The sequence below is a fragment of the Lingula anatina genome, chromosome 2 (genome assembly GCF_051362555.1).
Source record: "Lingula anatina isolate TDL-2025a chromosome 2, LinAna3.0, whole genome shotgun sequence".
Classification (NCBI taxonomy): Eukaryota; Metazoa; Brachiopoda; class Lingulata; order Lingulida; family Lingulidae; genus Lingula; species Lingula anatina.
Window position 1 is genome coordinate 3,622,177 of NC_141768.1, and position 16,246 is coordinate 3,638,422.

Consider the following 16,246-nt stretch of genomic DNA (forward strand, 5'->3'; position numbering starts at 1 on the left):
GTTTTTTTAATATAAGCTGGAATATATTTAAGAAGTAATCTTTATCTAAAAATTGGTTTACTATTTATTGATTTTGTTAACTATTCTTGACCAGTGTTATAACAATGGTTTAAGAATGGTTTATACCAGCATGACATCCAACAATTTAACAAAAATGACTTTTCATAATTCTAAATTAAGCTTTTTCATGCTTTGTAAGTTACGTAACATGCTTAGAATTAGTCTCAATTTTCATATGATATTATCAGTTGAGCAAGTATTGTAAATGAAAGTTTGGCTTAATTCAATCAGTTTCTATGATTCATAATAGTAGATTAACACTAAATTTTTTCTAAACTTTTTAAATTCTGGTAATGTTGTATTTTCTTTATCATGTTAAAATAGATGTGGCTACTGTATGTATTGACCAGTATAATATTAACAAATCTATATGTAGTATTCACCTATGTATTGTCTTATTTTGTAGACCAAGTGGTACCTGAGGCAGGAGCCGAGGGTGGAGATGATGATGAAGAACAAGAAGCCAGGTATTTGATTTAATATTCACAATCAGGCACACATTACACTGTGTAATGTTAGCCAGTCCAAAGCAATCAAAAAGTAGACTCAGCATCAAATTAGTAAAAAAATAAAATAAATAAGTGCTTTAGTCATTTCAGACTAGTCAAAATTTTAATAGCTATTTTGCATTAATTTCCAAATCTTTCAACTTGATCTTTGGACCAGTAAATTTTTATTTTGGGCTAGTATTTGTCCAAGTTGTGTAACAGTAGAAGTGACCAGTCAGCTTAAATTTTGAAGGAACACACTGCTGTTCAGTTGGATATAGTTTCAAAGATATGTAACTTGGCCTAAATCTTGCAAAATATTTAAAGATAATTTTTTTTTTGTGATATTACTATATAATTGGGTATGATATGTTTTGGACATTAAAAGGTAATTTTCACGTTTGAGAAAACTAGAAAATTGTTCTATTTTCACTAGCGCACTCCCAAGTTCATTCAAGTTTTCACTTATGGACTCCACCTGAAAAACTGACTTACAATCATGTTTAGTTTACTTTTAGTTACTGTCTTAAATTTTTCTTGTAAACATATCAAGGGAACCAAAAAATTTCCATTAATGAAAAGACTAAGGCAAGACCCTATTCAATATTGAAATACCTTCCTCTATATTTATCATAATATGACATATAGATTGGCATGAGTCAAGCATTCATGTGGGTGGGTGGTGGGTAATTGATAGTTGCCACAGTATTATATTTACTTAAGATGATCAATATTATATACAAGAAAGACAAGTAGATAGATAGATAGATATATCATTTATTCCAACATGAGCAGAACTTATAAAGGATTTATACAACTTCCAGAATACACTAAATATATATATATATATATATATATATATATATATATATATATATATATATATATATAATCAGCATAACAAAAACAAATTTATGATTTCACTTGAGTTGGTCAAGTCAAGATGGACATGATGCATGATAATAAAATGATAACACAATATTAAAGGGATAATAACTCTTCGTATGAGACCTTTATTTCACAATAAAAACCTTGTGAATAACTCATAGAAATATAATATATTCTGTTTTACCAAGAAAACAGCAGTTATGGCTTTTATTCTGATATTTGAACTTGTCTTTAGACCACGTGACCTCCATTGATGTCTATACTCTGTTAAAATCTCTTAAGAGATTTTAACAAAAAACCAAACTTTTTAGAAAAAAACCAGGGACTGACTTTGAATGTAAAAATGGATTCATTAACCATTGGTAAGTATGGGAAAATTGTTGTTTACTCCAGGAAAATTCATTTTTTGGCCGAAACGAAGAGTTATTATTGCTTTAACATCAGGGAAATAGTTTACAGTCTGTCAAACAGCACTAGTCGCACATGGGTCCGCCTCTTCGAAGATGTTCTACTGAGCTAAAATCTAACGCAGGATGCTCCTTGCCTACAAAGGTTGCCACAGGACAAAAACACAAACCATGTTCCGCTGTTTGAATATTATCAGTACCACAGATACAATTCTGATCCTCACTCTTGTACCCAAAATTTCACAGAGAGGGTTCTTCTGAAAAAGTGACCTTTTTATTTCTTTTTTTGACCGAACTTGAGAAATGGCATAGAACCTTTATGTATGACAGATTTTGATTCTCAGTAAAATTTTCCAACCAAGGATAGTTCTTTCTTACCCCCCCCCCCCCACACTCCCCTTGCCTTCAGGTTAATGGTAATTTTCTCACTTTCCAAGTCATGTGACATTCTTCACATTTATCTCAGTTTTTATATGAAGTTGTTGGTTAAACTAATGTTTGAAGTCATTATGGCAAAACTCATCAGAGTTTCCATTATTAACAAAATTAGATCAGCATTATTTTTCTTGACATCTAGTATCATATCTGTATTCTCTTGCAGAGTCAACACCAAGAAGTAGGTGCAACCCAGTATGTTATACTAGCTGTTTGTATTCTCTTGCAGAGTCCACATGAAAAAGCAGGTGCATTCCAAGACAGTACAACAGTCAGATGGACAACAACAAACCACAGTGACAGAGACAACAGAGGTCACCCAGGATGACAGCTTAGAAGATGCGCCTGATGAGCTTCGACAGGAAATGCAGCGCGTCCTGGACGACTTCATGGAGGGAAAACCAGGCAGTGAACAAGGCGGAACTTCGGTGTAACCCAGCAGACAACCTGTATATGTAATATTCTCTCTGTGCCATTGTGGATTTATAAAATACAACATAGACAGGCAAATACTTATGTCACATAAACATTAGTGTTCCCACATTGTAAGCCAAAAATTAGATTGTTCTTCGAGATTTAATATTAATCTGATGTCAGCTTATTGAAGGATATTTTTGTCTAAAGCAGTTTTGGAAGATACTGAGGTGGATGTTTTGTATTGGATCACTGTTTAATTACCAATTAATGGATTTTAATATTTAATAATTGTACTTTGATTTGATCAACACAGATAAGAATTTGTTGTCTGAAAAAATAAAACGAGTCTTGATACAAGTAGTAGAAGCGTGGGTCAATTGTAAAATTTGATGTGACCCTTTTTAGTTGTAATATTTATTCAGGGAGATTCCTGTCAGTAACATCAATTGCCCCACAACAAGGAATCTTTCTTTTTAAACACTGCCTCTAAAAGGGTGTCACCCAGGGACATTTGATGTCATGTAGATTTGGTGCTGACATATTATCACGAGATGAGTAGGGAGTCTGTGTGTAGAGCTTAAACTGAAAAGTGTGACGTTTGAGGTTTCACCAAATGATAATGACCTTTTTGACTTTGAAACTTTGACTATTTTGAGAAGTCACAGTTTTAGATTTTGAAACTTAGTGTGCAACATGGTATCTTTTTTGTATGGCTTTGTGGTAAGATCACTTTTATATCTCCAGGATTTTTTTTTAGTATAAAAGAAGAAAGAAGGGCTGGATTAAGAATGGTAACTGTGAACTTTTGGAGGAGACGGATAAGCCACAAGTTAAATCAAGTGTGGTCTCTACTGTTTTCATTAACTATGTTCCAATGCTATGCCATGTGTAAAAGCGGCAAGTCAAATGTAGCATTTGTTAATGTGGAGTATAGATGGCTAGTAATGTTTAAATATAAATGGTTTGTGTTATTTTTTTCTTTACATCTAAAATTCTAGCTTGCCAGAAAATAATTTGTGTGCCTTTGAATTTTTGTTTGTGTTTACAATAACAGTAACCTGCTTTATAAATGTAGTGGACTTGTGACTTCCATGGAGGTGTTATGAGGATGGATTTCAGTATGAGAACAACACACTGTGTGTTGGCTATTATATGTCAGTGGAAGAAGACGACACAAATAGGAATCGAGACTTGCTTCATTATATAGGATGTATTGTTTTCTCATTGCTCAAAACATTTGTTACATGTACCCACTGTATCGGGCTACTAGGCGATGTGTTTATATAGGATCGCTTGTTAGTTGCCAATATTGCCAGTATCCCATGGCATGGAAATCTCATGCTTCACTTTATACATATTGATGGAAACATGATAAAAAAATAGCCAAATAGCAGGGGTGGGTAGGGAATAATGGCATAGCCATAGGTTCTGTATAATCTTATGTTACATAGATGTTCATGATGAATGAAAAAGTAAGTCAGTGAAGAAGTGTTGTAATTTTTCTCCATTTTTTAAATGTTTTTGTCATGTTTTTTTGGTCAGGTTACTGGCCAACCGGTGGTGTAACGTGCGAATTTTATCCGTAGGTCATCGTTGCCTATTAAAGCTTAATATGTAAAGACTAGAGTTTGTTTTTATTCTTTGAATTCTGTCAAAAGAAAGAAAAATGTTTTAAATCAATCGTAAGAAAAAACATGCTTCTAATTGGGGAAATGGAGAAAAATAAAGAACAAATGGTTCATTCCCATTTTCAAACTTGACATGCATTTCACAATTAGCAATTGCCGAGTTCAAAGCAAAATGTCCACAAGATGTCAACAATTAATAAGGTGAGCGACGCTGTTTCTGTACATAAAAACAAAGACAAAAATGTGATATAAAAAAACATGAGGATAATGCCAAATTTTGACTTTAACCTGCCTGTGGGCGGCCAAAAGGGCAAAAATTCATGTCGTCGATTCAGTTATGTTTCGTCGATTCACTGCCTTTCCATCGATTCAGTTTCAAGTTTAAACGATCCTGTCATAAATTCAACATCTACTTTCGTCAATTCAATTATCAAACACATCTACGGTGTATTAAAACCAATGCTTTCACTATTTTCGTCGATCGTCAAACTATTTTCGTCGATCATGTTATGCCAATGTGCTACCGCAGCGCCCTCTGGCGATCGATCGATGAATGATGAAGTGACGTTACAGGATCGACGAGAACAGTTAGACGATCGACGAGAACAGTTTGACGATCGACGAGAATAGTTACACGATCGACGAAAATAGTGACAGCATTGGTTTTAATACACCGCTGACGAGAAATGTTTGACAATTGAATTGATGAAAATGGATGCTCAATTTATGACAGGGTCGTTTAAACTTGAAACTGAATGGATGGGAAGGCAGTGAATCGACGAAACATAACTGAATCGACGACATGAATTTTTGCCCTTTTGGCCGCCCATACCTGCACGTTTGACCCAGTAGTAACCTTTCAAAGTAAACTGGTACAAACTGTATAACTTAAGTATATCACCCAAGATTGCTATTAAATTTATGGGGACACGTAAAAGCAATTTACTACAGCTGTAGCTGTGCGCGTTTTACGTATATCTGCGATGACCTGCCTGTTCATATATGAAGTGTTTTTGAAGTCCTACTCAAAGTAGTCACCAAGATTAATTTGATGCGTAATTTACGAGTATATTAAGATGAGTAAACCGTTTTGAGAAACAGTTCCCAACCGATAAGGAGACCACCCTGTACTAGACATTTTTACCTTGCAAGGAACCTTATCTGTAAATAAGTAAGCAGCCGAGCACGTCTAGGTGCATCTGCTCTTACAGATTAAGGATCGTCATCCATTTTTATCATCATTTAAAAAAGTCAACTGACAACAATAAAGAGTACACTTTTTGTAGACACTCCCCATTTTAGAGAGTACATGTACAAGGTGAAAAGCATAAAATGATTAACTTTGCCACCATACCTCTGGGAGGGAGGGGAGATCATTTTAATTATTATTTTCTTCCAAAAGCGTTCAGAGGGCATTAATGTCCACCCCCACCCCACCCCCCCCACCCCCCACCCCTTGCGTACGGTTTGTAGACTTGTGAAAATGCTGATAAAAATGGATGACCCCCAATGAATTCTCGCGCGGTGCCCTTTAGACATTTAATATGTGGTTAGGGAGCGAGTATGATGTTTCACCAAATCGTAAATACTTTTTGACATTGGAATTATTTCGATGCTTGATGTCCATCGTGTTTTTTTTTTTCTTTATTGCAAGTATTTTTATTCCGCAACCTCCTAAGAGAATAAGACGGCAAAGTACGCCAGGATAACGGTATAGCTTCATATGTCCCAGTAAAACCTTCACATTGACGCGGAGATTTTGATGTATGATTCATTTAACAAACGTAACATTAAGGTGTGAATAATGATTGTCATATACTGTAGGTCTTTAATAAAACATAAGGACATCAGAGGAAATTAATTTTAATGTATCAAAGTATACAAAGAGATATATCCAAAGAGATAGGGGCTCTTACAGACCAGAGTGTAAGCAAAAGTTAATTAAAAGGCGGCATAATTAAGGAAAATAAAATGTTTTCGTGCCGATCGACCACTTGACGATGTGCAGCATGAAAAATTGCAACGTGAATATAACTCAATAATTGGAAAATGTTTGTTTTTAAAATTTCAGTTTTTATTGTTCAGTTAAATTATGTTAAAAAGGAGACCGACGTACAAATATTGTTTTGTTGTAGTTAACTTACACTACGAGCACTGACATCTTACGTCTACCCATCCATTTTCTCGTAATTTTTAAAGTCGTCGACCACTTTGATAATTTTTAATTTTGATAAAAAACAAAAACAGGAAAACCATAATGCAGGCACCCAAGTGACGCGAGGACGGTATTACTAGTTATTTCACCATTGATTATGTGTTATATATCTTTTGGAGAGAGACAGTGATCTTTCCAGAAAAATGCATTTAATTCATCCCAGCTGTAAGATTTGGGCGGCTCCTCTTGAAAGTGCAGGCGTTCACAGAGGTGACAGAAAGCACGGTCTGGAAGCTGACGATACTCGTTCTTCCACTCAAGATATTTGACATATTTTTCTGGATTCTTATCAAGCATGTGTAAATATTCAGCTAATTCTTTAGGTGAGTTGAAGTCATCGGTGTTGATATGCCATTCAGGACGGATTCCTGTCCTCGTGTAGTTTGTATTCCCGCGAGTAACGGCTACAATATCTATGTTCACGGTTTTATAAAACTTTTCGGTCACGTAATCCAGAGATATGCTATTTTCGAATGCTAAATAAAATTTGTAGTCTCTCGCTAAGAGGTCCAAACACGTGGTCTCCCACCCCCAACTACCAGACCGTTCACATTTCAGGGGACCACACGCTCCATATATATCCACTTCTATGTATTTCTGGAGTTCTTTTACATAGTCCATGCGGCGTGAAGGTGTTTTGCAGTTGGATACCATCCATGCCACCAGTTTCTTTTTTGATTTAGTAATACTAAAGTAATCTTTTTTGATAGGAGTGTCTCTCTTGGCTATCTCTGTGTACGGCAACAAGACGTCTGCATCTGCGCGGTAAACCATCGTCCAGTTGAAGAGTCCATCCCATGATTTGTCAAGCGGCCGGGAGTGACAGGGGCTCTCCCCCTCCACCCAAACCCACCGCTGGCTAGGGTGACGGTACGTTGGACCTGTCTTTGGGGTGGATTGCCCATTTAGAAAAAATACCACGTCTGCTTGATTCACCAAATTTCGGTCTTTTGTAAGCTTGCACGCTTTCACTGGACAGTGCCTCACCTCCATTAAGTCGTAGAACTTTGATCCAAGAGGATTCCAATTCCAGTCCCAGAATAACAGCGTTTTGTTCTTTAGTTTTGACAGTGTTAGTTCATCGTGTTTCTGTGGAAGGGTTTCTGGATGGATGGCTATCTGGGCCGGGGAGTGGAAATCAGTTTTTTGCCTGTTTGGACGCCTCGATAAATCTGGAAATAAAATTGTACACATGAGTACCTATTAAGACAAGTCTTTAATAAAGCATGCTGGGTTCTTTGACGAATTTGACAGCTGTACTTGAACCTTTCTGACCTCGGGTTGGTCCTGGGTGACGTCATGATGATATACAAATAAAGACTTTGGCTGAGGTCAATTTATTTATTTATCATTATTATTTTCATTTTTCTATTTATTGTAGTTCTGAATAACAACATAGATAAAAAGGCAAATTTCTATAATTTTAATTCATATAATTTAATACCTGAATACCAATGTCATCCAAGACAACGTTAAAAGTTTTTGATGAAGTTTTCAGGGTAGGTCAGAAATGGGCCAACGTTAAAAGTTTTTGATGAAGTTTTCAGGGTAGGTCAGAAATGGGCCAAGGAACAAATGATTTTAGTTTGGTGGTGGGTGATACGGATAACCTATTTATAACAGAAAAACGCGACAGGCTTCGGTGGTCTTTCTTCTATCCTGTCACGTATACAATTCGTTATCTGTCCTTTCATGAATATTTTTAAATACAACGTGCGTTATCTTCTATCGCATGATCATACGTATTCCCTCCCATTGCAATACAGAACTACTTGCACAATCACCACAGCGCGGCTCATATATATAGGCATAGGGCCTACTACTATTCGTGTGACTGTGGCGATGTGCGGTCTAGAGGTGTTTTTGAATTGTTTTTGAAATTTTTCTCTCTGTGTGTATTCAAATAATACTCTTCTACTACATAATCATCGACGCTGCAATTAGTATTATAACACAAACACTTAAAATATTAAAGTGGAAATCCTGACACTATCAGCGCTCATGTTTTTGGAAAGACTGGAACAAGGACTAAATTTACGACACAAAAACTATCTGACACCCGTAACAGTTACTACTGGGATATCTTTATCCCCATAAACCCTTATCTGAAGGAACCATCTCACAGGGATTTTCAGCGAAGGTATCTAGCCTATTCATCGCTCGTAGTAGGGACTCACCAAAAAGCATCTTGCCGGTTTCCATACTCGTTCAAAAACAAGACGTCTCTCAAGAAGTCTTTGTGTTGGAGAAGCAATGTTACTTTTCGTCTGTTCATTTTAATTACTTAATATGTTCGTTTCAAAAATTATATTAAACGTCTACCCAGAAAATCCATTCTGTTCAGTACGCCCTCAACGTATACAACATGCAAACATCCAGGAGAAAAATTCCATTACATGAAAATTTAATACACATTAGAACTATTTCTATTTATTTTTAATGTGTAAATGTGTCCCAGTTGAGCGCTTAGCGTCGAATGAACACTGCATTTCTCGGGTGACAGTGTATTATCTCACACATACACGTAAATTGATTCTATATCTATGATTTTATTAATAATTAACGATGAGGTTTCAGTTCCCTTGGCAGAGGTTTGCTCTCTCTGAGTGATTTTTGTAGTTGATATAAAAATTTAATGTTTCCTGCTCCTTGACTGACGTCCATATATCCGTGGTGAATATTATGTTTGGTGACTGCGCTATAGGTATAATATTATAATAATTACAATATATTTAATTAAATTTATCTAAACCCCATAAAAATGTACAGTAAAATTTACATAGTAAAAGACAATACAAGTTATGAAGATAATGAATTTCCAAAATAGTAAATAGATCGTGGAAAAGTCTTTGTGGAGACAGTCGGCGGTCATACGAAATTGTGCGGCTTCACGGACTACTTTTAATATTTTTATAATCTTAAGCACTGTAGGCCGTAGCAATAATGTGCGTGCTACTGCGCTATTCCCGTACGGGGGACTTTATCTTGCGAAACGGAGTTGCGGAGATTCTCTTGTGTCATTTGAACGGTCGCCGCACAGCTATCGCAAGTTTGCCACTCGCTGTCCGTTTATAATATCTCGGTTGTTTTCTCGCTTTGCCTGTGACATTCATATCATGACTCATGAACAAAAACATATGAGCAACTCCATAGGTCTTTCTTCACGTGAATGGTTACAAGGAAAAAACCTACCCTCTGGTAACAGAGACCAATTCAAATACACTACAAAATCACAGAGTCAACATTTTTATAGCAGACCCCTGTGGTCAGAGAGTAGAAAAAACTGTCAAATGTTATCTAACAGGGTTCACTAATGGATTCTATTTATTTATATGTGAATAAACAACATATTGCTTTGTCTAATTCCCTCACGTGATGTTGGTTTATGTTATCCTTGGTGTTCTCTGATCTCATATGAACTCAAACTATGGGAACAAAGGTGATCACTGTCATTCGGCTTAAATAGGACACTCATGAGGTCCGTTTCACAAGACAATTTTAGTGTGAGAAAGGCACTGTGTCAGAAATTTAACTGGTCGATGCAATAAAAATGATTCGTGTCTGTTTCGGGTTTATCAAGTTTAAGATCGAAAGGGAAACTGGTTTGCGGTTTGAAAGCCACTCCCGATCAGGGGAGAGGTTTGATGAAGGTCTGCTCTATCCTACTGGTCTTTTATTTAGCTGTTACCAAAGGTATAAAAAAATTTAACGTATTTAATTTTGTAAAGCCATTCCAGCTTACGATGATTCTGAGAAATATTCATTAAGAAATCAAATACGAATTGTGCTCACAAACTCCAAACGGCGCTCTTATTTGGTATATTAATGAAGACCCAACGAAGACACGTCACCCGCGTCTGTTAAAACGATTGCCTTCGTGTCGGCCCTTCTCATGTACTGGCACTGCGTCGTTTGCGAAATCTGCCTAATAATAATAATGACAATGACTTAATTCTCATAAAAAGATGTATGTGGTTGACAACAAAATAGTAGTTGGAATACACAAGAATATAAAAAATATAAGCACATGCGTGCATAAATACAATAATGTACATTTAATTTAGCCACGAGAGATTAAACCCCACCATAATAGTGCGAATGTATCTTCCTTATAGAGTTTTTTTGTTTTGTTTTTTTTTTTTTTGTCGGGTGAATCACACTTACATACATTAAGGGAAGTGGTGTAGTATCTTAGTATTAAACAAACCCTATAGTCAAAATTTTTCTGTCTTGACATTTAAACAAATGATGAAATGACTAAACAAAAAAGCGTTCAGGCTTATAAAGGTTGCCTTATCGAAAACAATCTTGAAAGTTCGATACGACACGTCTTCACTGCCGCTGTATGTAAAAGTGGCAGAGGTAGATCAAATGACTTAGAACGTAGACCCATTGAACAACATACAGGGTAAGCAACCCCTTATGACACGCGTCAAATTCAGTCTTATTTCTTAATAGCTTCGTAGCTAAGACTGATATTGGCCTTCGACTGAAGATTTTGCAATTCCTTTTGCAATTTTGCTTCTGTTTCATGTCTTATAAACGGAGTAGGCGTTTGCAAATTCGAACCTCAGATTTGTGAGCGTGCATGCCCAAATTAACGACTCGTGTCAAGTAATATTGTGATGAGGCGATCATAATCAATAGTGATAAATAGCAGGGAAGAACAAGGTAGCTTCATTTAGGTGACTCTTACGCAATAGCCGGGTTATTAAGTTGTAAATCTCCCTATAATTATTTCGAAGGGGATGTGCGTTGCACATGATGTGTAAGGGGGACTAAATTAAAGACCTCTTATTATACATTCATGTAATGGTGAACACGCATCTCAGCCCGCAATTATGTAAACAAGAATATCAAAAGAGCACGTATTTTTGCTACTAAAAGTATTAAACAGCACCGGTTGTTGTTTAGGATTTACAGGTGTTATCAAGGTTGATTTAAAAATCACACTGCTGAGGTGATTGTAAAATATTTTCAAGATAAAGTTTTACCTCTAGAAAAAATTCATTCATCGAATCGTGTCAAGGGTGGATGCATGTACGACAAATCACATGAAAGACTTAGCTTATAAATCCAGCATTTATGCTTCAAAACCAAGATGTTTCCAGTGACCCGTTCAGTGACCCAGGTCACCAGATGGTTTCCCAGTCAATTGCACGGATGAAATAAAAGCAGTTGTATATTATACGTAGATGATAGTTAATAAGTATTTCAAGGTGCGAGAAATTATTCATAAAGGTGTTTCTTTCTCGGTTATTTTAAATTACATCAGGATATATAGAGAGAGTTTGTTCACCGTTTTGAAGTATTTATTACTCAACGAAAAGCAAAGTTTACCATTTTAATGATGTTATATCCTTCTGAAGTCCTGCGTTTATTTCTCTTTTGTTCATTTTAAATGGAATAGTGAGCTTTTCTCAAGTTATGAATATTAGTAATGACAATATCTGGTTTTCATTTGTAGTGATAATATTTGAGGAAGAGTTCCATCCTTCATTCAGTGCCAATCAAGATCTGCAGGGGTCGGGTATATATGCTACTCTGGCGTGCGCCATATACACGTGTACTTCCCTGTATTGTGAGGATAATAATAATAAGGGTGTGACAACCACCGAGAAAAAGCTTTGTCCAATAATACACGTTATATACAAAAAACAGCTTAAGCAACCTGTCTACTTAACTATCAGGATTGCTTAAGGTTTGTGATAATATAATGCACACACTCTCTTGTCTTATCTGTATGCCTATTAACCCTCTTCTAGTGCTGCAATGCAAGTAGTGAGTAAATGATAAAGATTTTCATGGTTAAAACCGAGAAAGTACCAGTAGATAGGGGCCTACGTCCTTTAATAACAAAGCTGAAATTAAACTTAAAATTTCTACACACAACCAAATTATTTGATATTATTATCCAAGTAAATTTTCTAAACCGTATTGGCAATAAATAAATAAATAAATAAATAAATAAATAAATAAATAAATAAATAAATAACGTATTCGTATTTCCATAGCCCAAAAAGAATGAGTTCAGCGTTCAACTTAAAGGTACAATACTCTCCGTATATCATTGCATCTAATTCGCATTGACTTAACAAGGGCACAAGTATAAGCTTAATGTAAAAACTCACCTATTCACTAAGATATATGGGATTATTATGGAAATCTGTGCCTGGTTTAATGTCAACCTCCTTCATCATGTCACGAAAGGTTACCCCGTGTGTAGACTTTGTTTTATTTTATTACAATGGTTTCATCTGTAGGCCTATTTAAAATCTTTGTGTTTTGAAACTATACGTGATTACTGCAGATGTGAGGCTTATATACATATTTGACCCCCCCCCCACCGTCTCTCTCCAGGCCTGATTCCTTCAACAGGTGTAGTGTACATCGAATTCTCACCTGAATTACTGTGTCCGACTTGTTCACTGTGTTCAAGTTCTTCCCGTTTTAAAACTGCACCATTTCCTTTACTCCTGTGACTCCATAGAAATATCAGGATGAAGAAGCCAAGCGGTATTAGGAACACGACACGTTTGACAAGGCGGGATATAGAAACCATTTCAACTTCTACCTGCCGAGTCAGCACCATTAAATGATAAAATCGTTCCTCTCCTCGCAATGAAGCGACCCACACGTGTCACCGTTTTAGCTTTCGTGAACGTTAATTTAACTGTGGCCGCGCATGTCTCTCTCTGCAAAATTTGCAGAAAGATGGACTGATCAATCAGAAGCCGGAGTGAGGACCATGGCAACGAGTTTGTTGACAGAGTAACATTGACATCGGTATATTGTGGTAACAGTAGATGTGTATTTCACGATAATTCTGCCGTGTATTCGAGAATGTATTCCATCTGCGTTGACTGAGAGCGCACCTGCTGACTGAGTGAAGGGGCAACGTGTACTGTTCGGTCGCAGTATGCAAATAAAACCCTCATACACCTAGTTCGCACACAGACGCAGATTGTACTATATTATACAAGCCTTTGGCGTCAATAGAAATCAATATTTCGCCAAACAGTTGTAATATGTCTTTTGTTCGCCATTGTTATTGTTCGTATTTCACCTTTGGAGGGGTTAGGGGGAAGCGAAGCGGGCTTGTGCTCTATATAACAGTAGAACGAGTGCATGAAATAATAAGATCAGGAATACCAGGGCCTTTGTTTTTTAAACATGACGAGAAATAGGGACTTTTTAGTAAATACTCGTGCACAGTATTCACATCTGGCATTAACTAGGCCTTTGCCCTATATATTACACTAGCATTGTCTTTGTCCTTTGTTTTATGTGTTATATTTACAAAGGGAGGTGAGGGCAATTTTTGTGCTGTCCACTTTGACAAAATCCTGGATCGGCCATTTTTGATGACAATGTAAAGTACCCAACGTGACATGACAACTCACAGAGGAACACGATGGGCGATAAATGTTAGATAATAAATAAACATTGACATCATTATTGTTCACCTATTGTAATAAACTTTGGCAAATATAATCTGTGCTCCATCAATTTCGAATGTGTTTCAGTCTCATTGTATCGGGTACATGTATACATGTATTGTTTTAGAGGAATCTTAATGTTAAAAAAAATTGCATAGAAGGTATACAGTATATTCACTGAGCTGTACACATTTGCATGTTTCTGTTTGACGGCCGATTTCAATTAAAAGATGTTTGGATCCATTGGACATTCACAGTAAAATCTGGTACACAGCATATCCCCACAAGGTTATGAAGAGGAGTACGACATACATGTATCTCAACTGCCGCAATGGGTACTCTGCAGACGAAGAGAAGATTTGTAGATGTTTATTGCGGCAGAGAAGCTGATTATGTGATATTGTGCGAGGCACGTGCAGCGTTGACGTTGAATTGGTTTTGTTGGAGTCAGATTTGAATGAGAGTTTGCAAACTTTGTGAACAGGCTTACGACGAAGAGTGGGCGGTGGCAAATCCTGTGTTTGGGGCGGAACTCACTTTGGTGCTAAAATGCCATTGGTAGGCTAGTTCTCGACAGAGACCTCCCAGCGGGCAAATTATGTTGTTTTAACGTTGAAACAACGTTGAACCATAACGTTGATAATAAGTTGGATAAACATTGGATTTGAAAGTTGACTCAACGTCAGATAACAACATTGTATCAACCCCAGTTGTTAGACAACATACTTGCATGAAAAGACATTAAAATGACCTGAAATGTTTTTATTTTTGGTACAAAACACAGGTACACAATTATAACGTACACTGTAAAAACATCCAAGTGCCTGCTTTGTCTGATATTTTTAACCCATTTAGCTCCTAAGCATGTTTTGCACCTAAGCATGGTACACCCTAAAAACCTGGATGTGTTTAGGACATGTTTGATGGCTAAATATATGTAGGGTATATATGTATGGCATTTAAGTTAAAATTTCCTAGGTTTAGATTAATATATATATATAGTTATTTTCTTATATATAACAAAGTCACAGTCACCTCAGCCTGTCTATCTATAACAGGGTACCGAGAACTGTCAACTTTATTAACTTCACTCCATCACATTTACAGCAACTTATTCATCCTGGTGTTAGCTGACCTTGCAAGGAAGTTTATTGGAATGTATTTCTGAATAACAAGTTAAGAAAATTCACTAGTTCACTAAACACACAAAACAAAACTTTTACTTTAAAACACTTTTTTATTATTTTGATAAAGTTAGTTACAGTATTGATAAACAAAGTATCACGCTTTCAATAATTAATATTTTAAATTACAATCCATGTCTGCAAGGTTGTGTCAATGACCAAAATATAATGTTGAGGCAACGTCACATTATGACGGTGTTTTGACGTGGCTGGATCAACGTTGATTTTACGTTGAATTTAGGTAGATCAACGGCAATTCAACGTATCAACCTATTTTCAACGTTGATCCAACGCGACTATGCCTGCTGGGCTGAACCACGTCTAATACAGGGATATTCTGGAAACCACCTCCCCCCCTCTCACCCCCCCTCCCCACATTTTGCTAGAGGGTATCACAGGAACAATTGTTAGGCCACACTTTTTTATTTTTATGGATGACATCCTCTGGGTACCCCAAAATCGGTGCGAGAGGGCGAAAAAAAAAAGTCAAAAAAAAAAACTGCTTAAGTAAAGGAATGCTGTCAGTACACAGCTGGAAACACAAATTTAACCACAGAAACACGTATCAAACTAACAATATGTCTTTATCCATGCTCTTAAAACATTAAAGCATTGTGAATACTTCGTAGAAATGTAAAAAAAAGTCATGAATTGATATACTTCATATTACCAAATCTATTTAAGGTTATTTCATGCATTCATTTGGTATAGCAATCAATAAAACAAATATCAATCAAACAGTGTGTCTTTATTTGTATTATCAGAATATTAAAACATTTTGAACACTTCACAGAAATGTTTAAAAAATGATGCAAAGATATGCTTAATACTACCAAATCTATTAAAGGTCATTTCAGACGATGCCATTTTGTCAACTTCAACTCACACGAAGCAGCTAAACTGTCAGGTGGCCTGTCCGACCTTCAGCCCACCAAATACCTCGACGCCCTTGTCGACCCTTTTTTCGCTACAGAAAACCTGGTATTAATGTGCTGCTTTATACAGAATGTCACAGAAATGTTTCGGCCGCCGCCAGCCTTTCGCACAATTGTAAAAAGGTGATATCTCCATGCCCAATATCAATG

The 16,246-nt window shown here is 36.3% G+C and overlaps 2 protein-coding genes across 30 annotated transcripts in view; one reads left to right on the forward strand and one right to left on the reverse strand.

The window, feature by feature from the left end:
• Positions 1 to 4,314, forward strand: part of LOC106166132 (uncharacterized) — a 97,232-nt gene extending 92,918 nt beyond the window's left edge. For all 29 annotated transcript variants that reach the window (XM_087004268.1, XM_087004270.1, XM_087004269.1 and 26 more), the window contains 2 exons: positions 467 to 527; positions 2,508 to 4,314. In XM_087004268.1, the coding sequence (XP_086860394.1) occupies positions 467 to 527; positions 2,508 to 2,712 (266 nt within the window). In that variant the 3' untranslated portion in view covers positions 2,713 to 4,314. The remainder of the gene's footprint in view (positions 1 to 466; positions 528 to 2,507) is intronic.
• Positions 4,315 to 6,170: 1,856 nt separating this feature from the next.
• LOC106166131 (core alpha-(1,3)-fucosyltransferase-like) lies at positions 6,171 to 13,612 on the reverse strand. Its single transcript, XM_013544561.3, has 2 exons — positions 12,941 to 13,612; positions 6,171 to 7,710 (listed from the first exon to the last, which is right to left on the reverse strand). Exons 1-2 carry the CDS (start codon positions 13,128 to 13,130, stop codon positions 6,641 to 6,643), a joined length of 1,260 nt encoding a protein of 419 aa, XP_013400015.1. The 5' UTR covers positions 13,131 to 13,612; the 3' UTR covers positions 6,171 to 6,640.
• Positions 13,613 to 16,246: the final 2,634 nt, after the last annotated feature.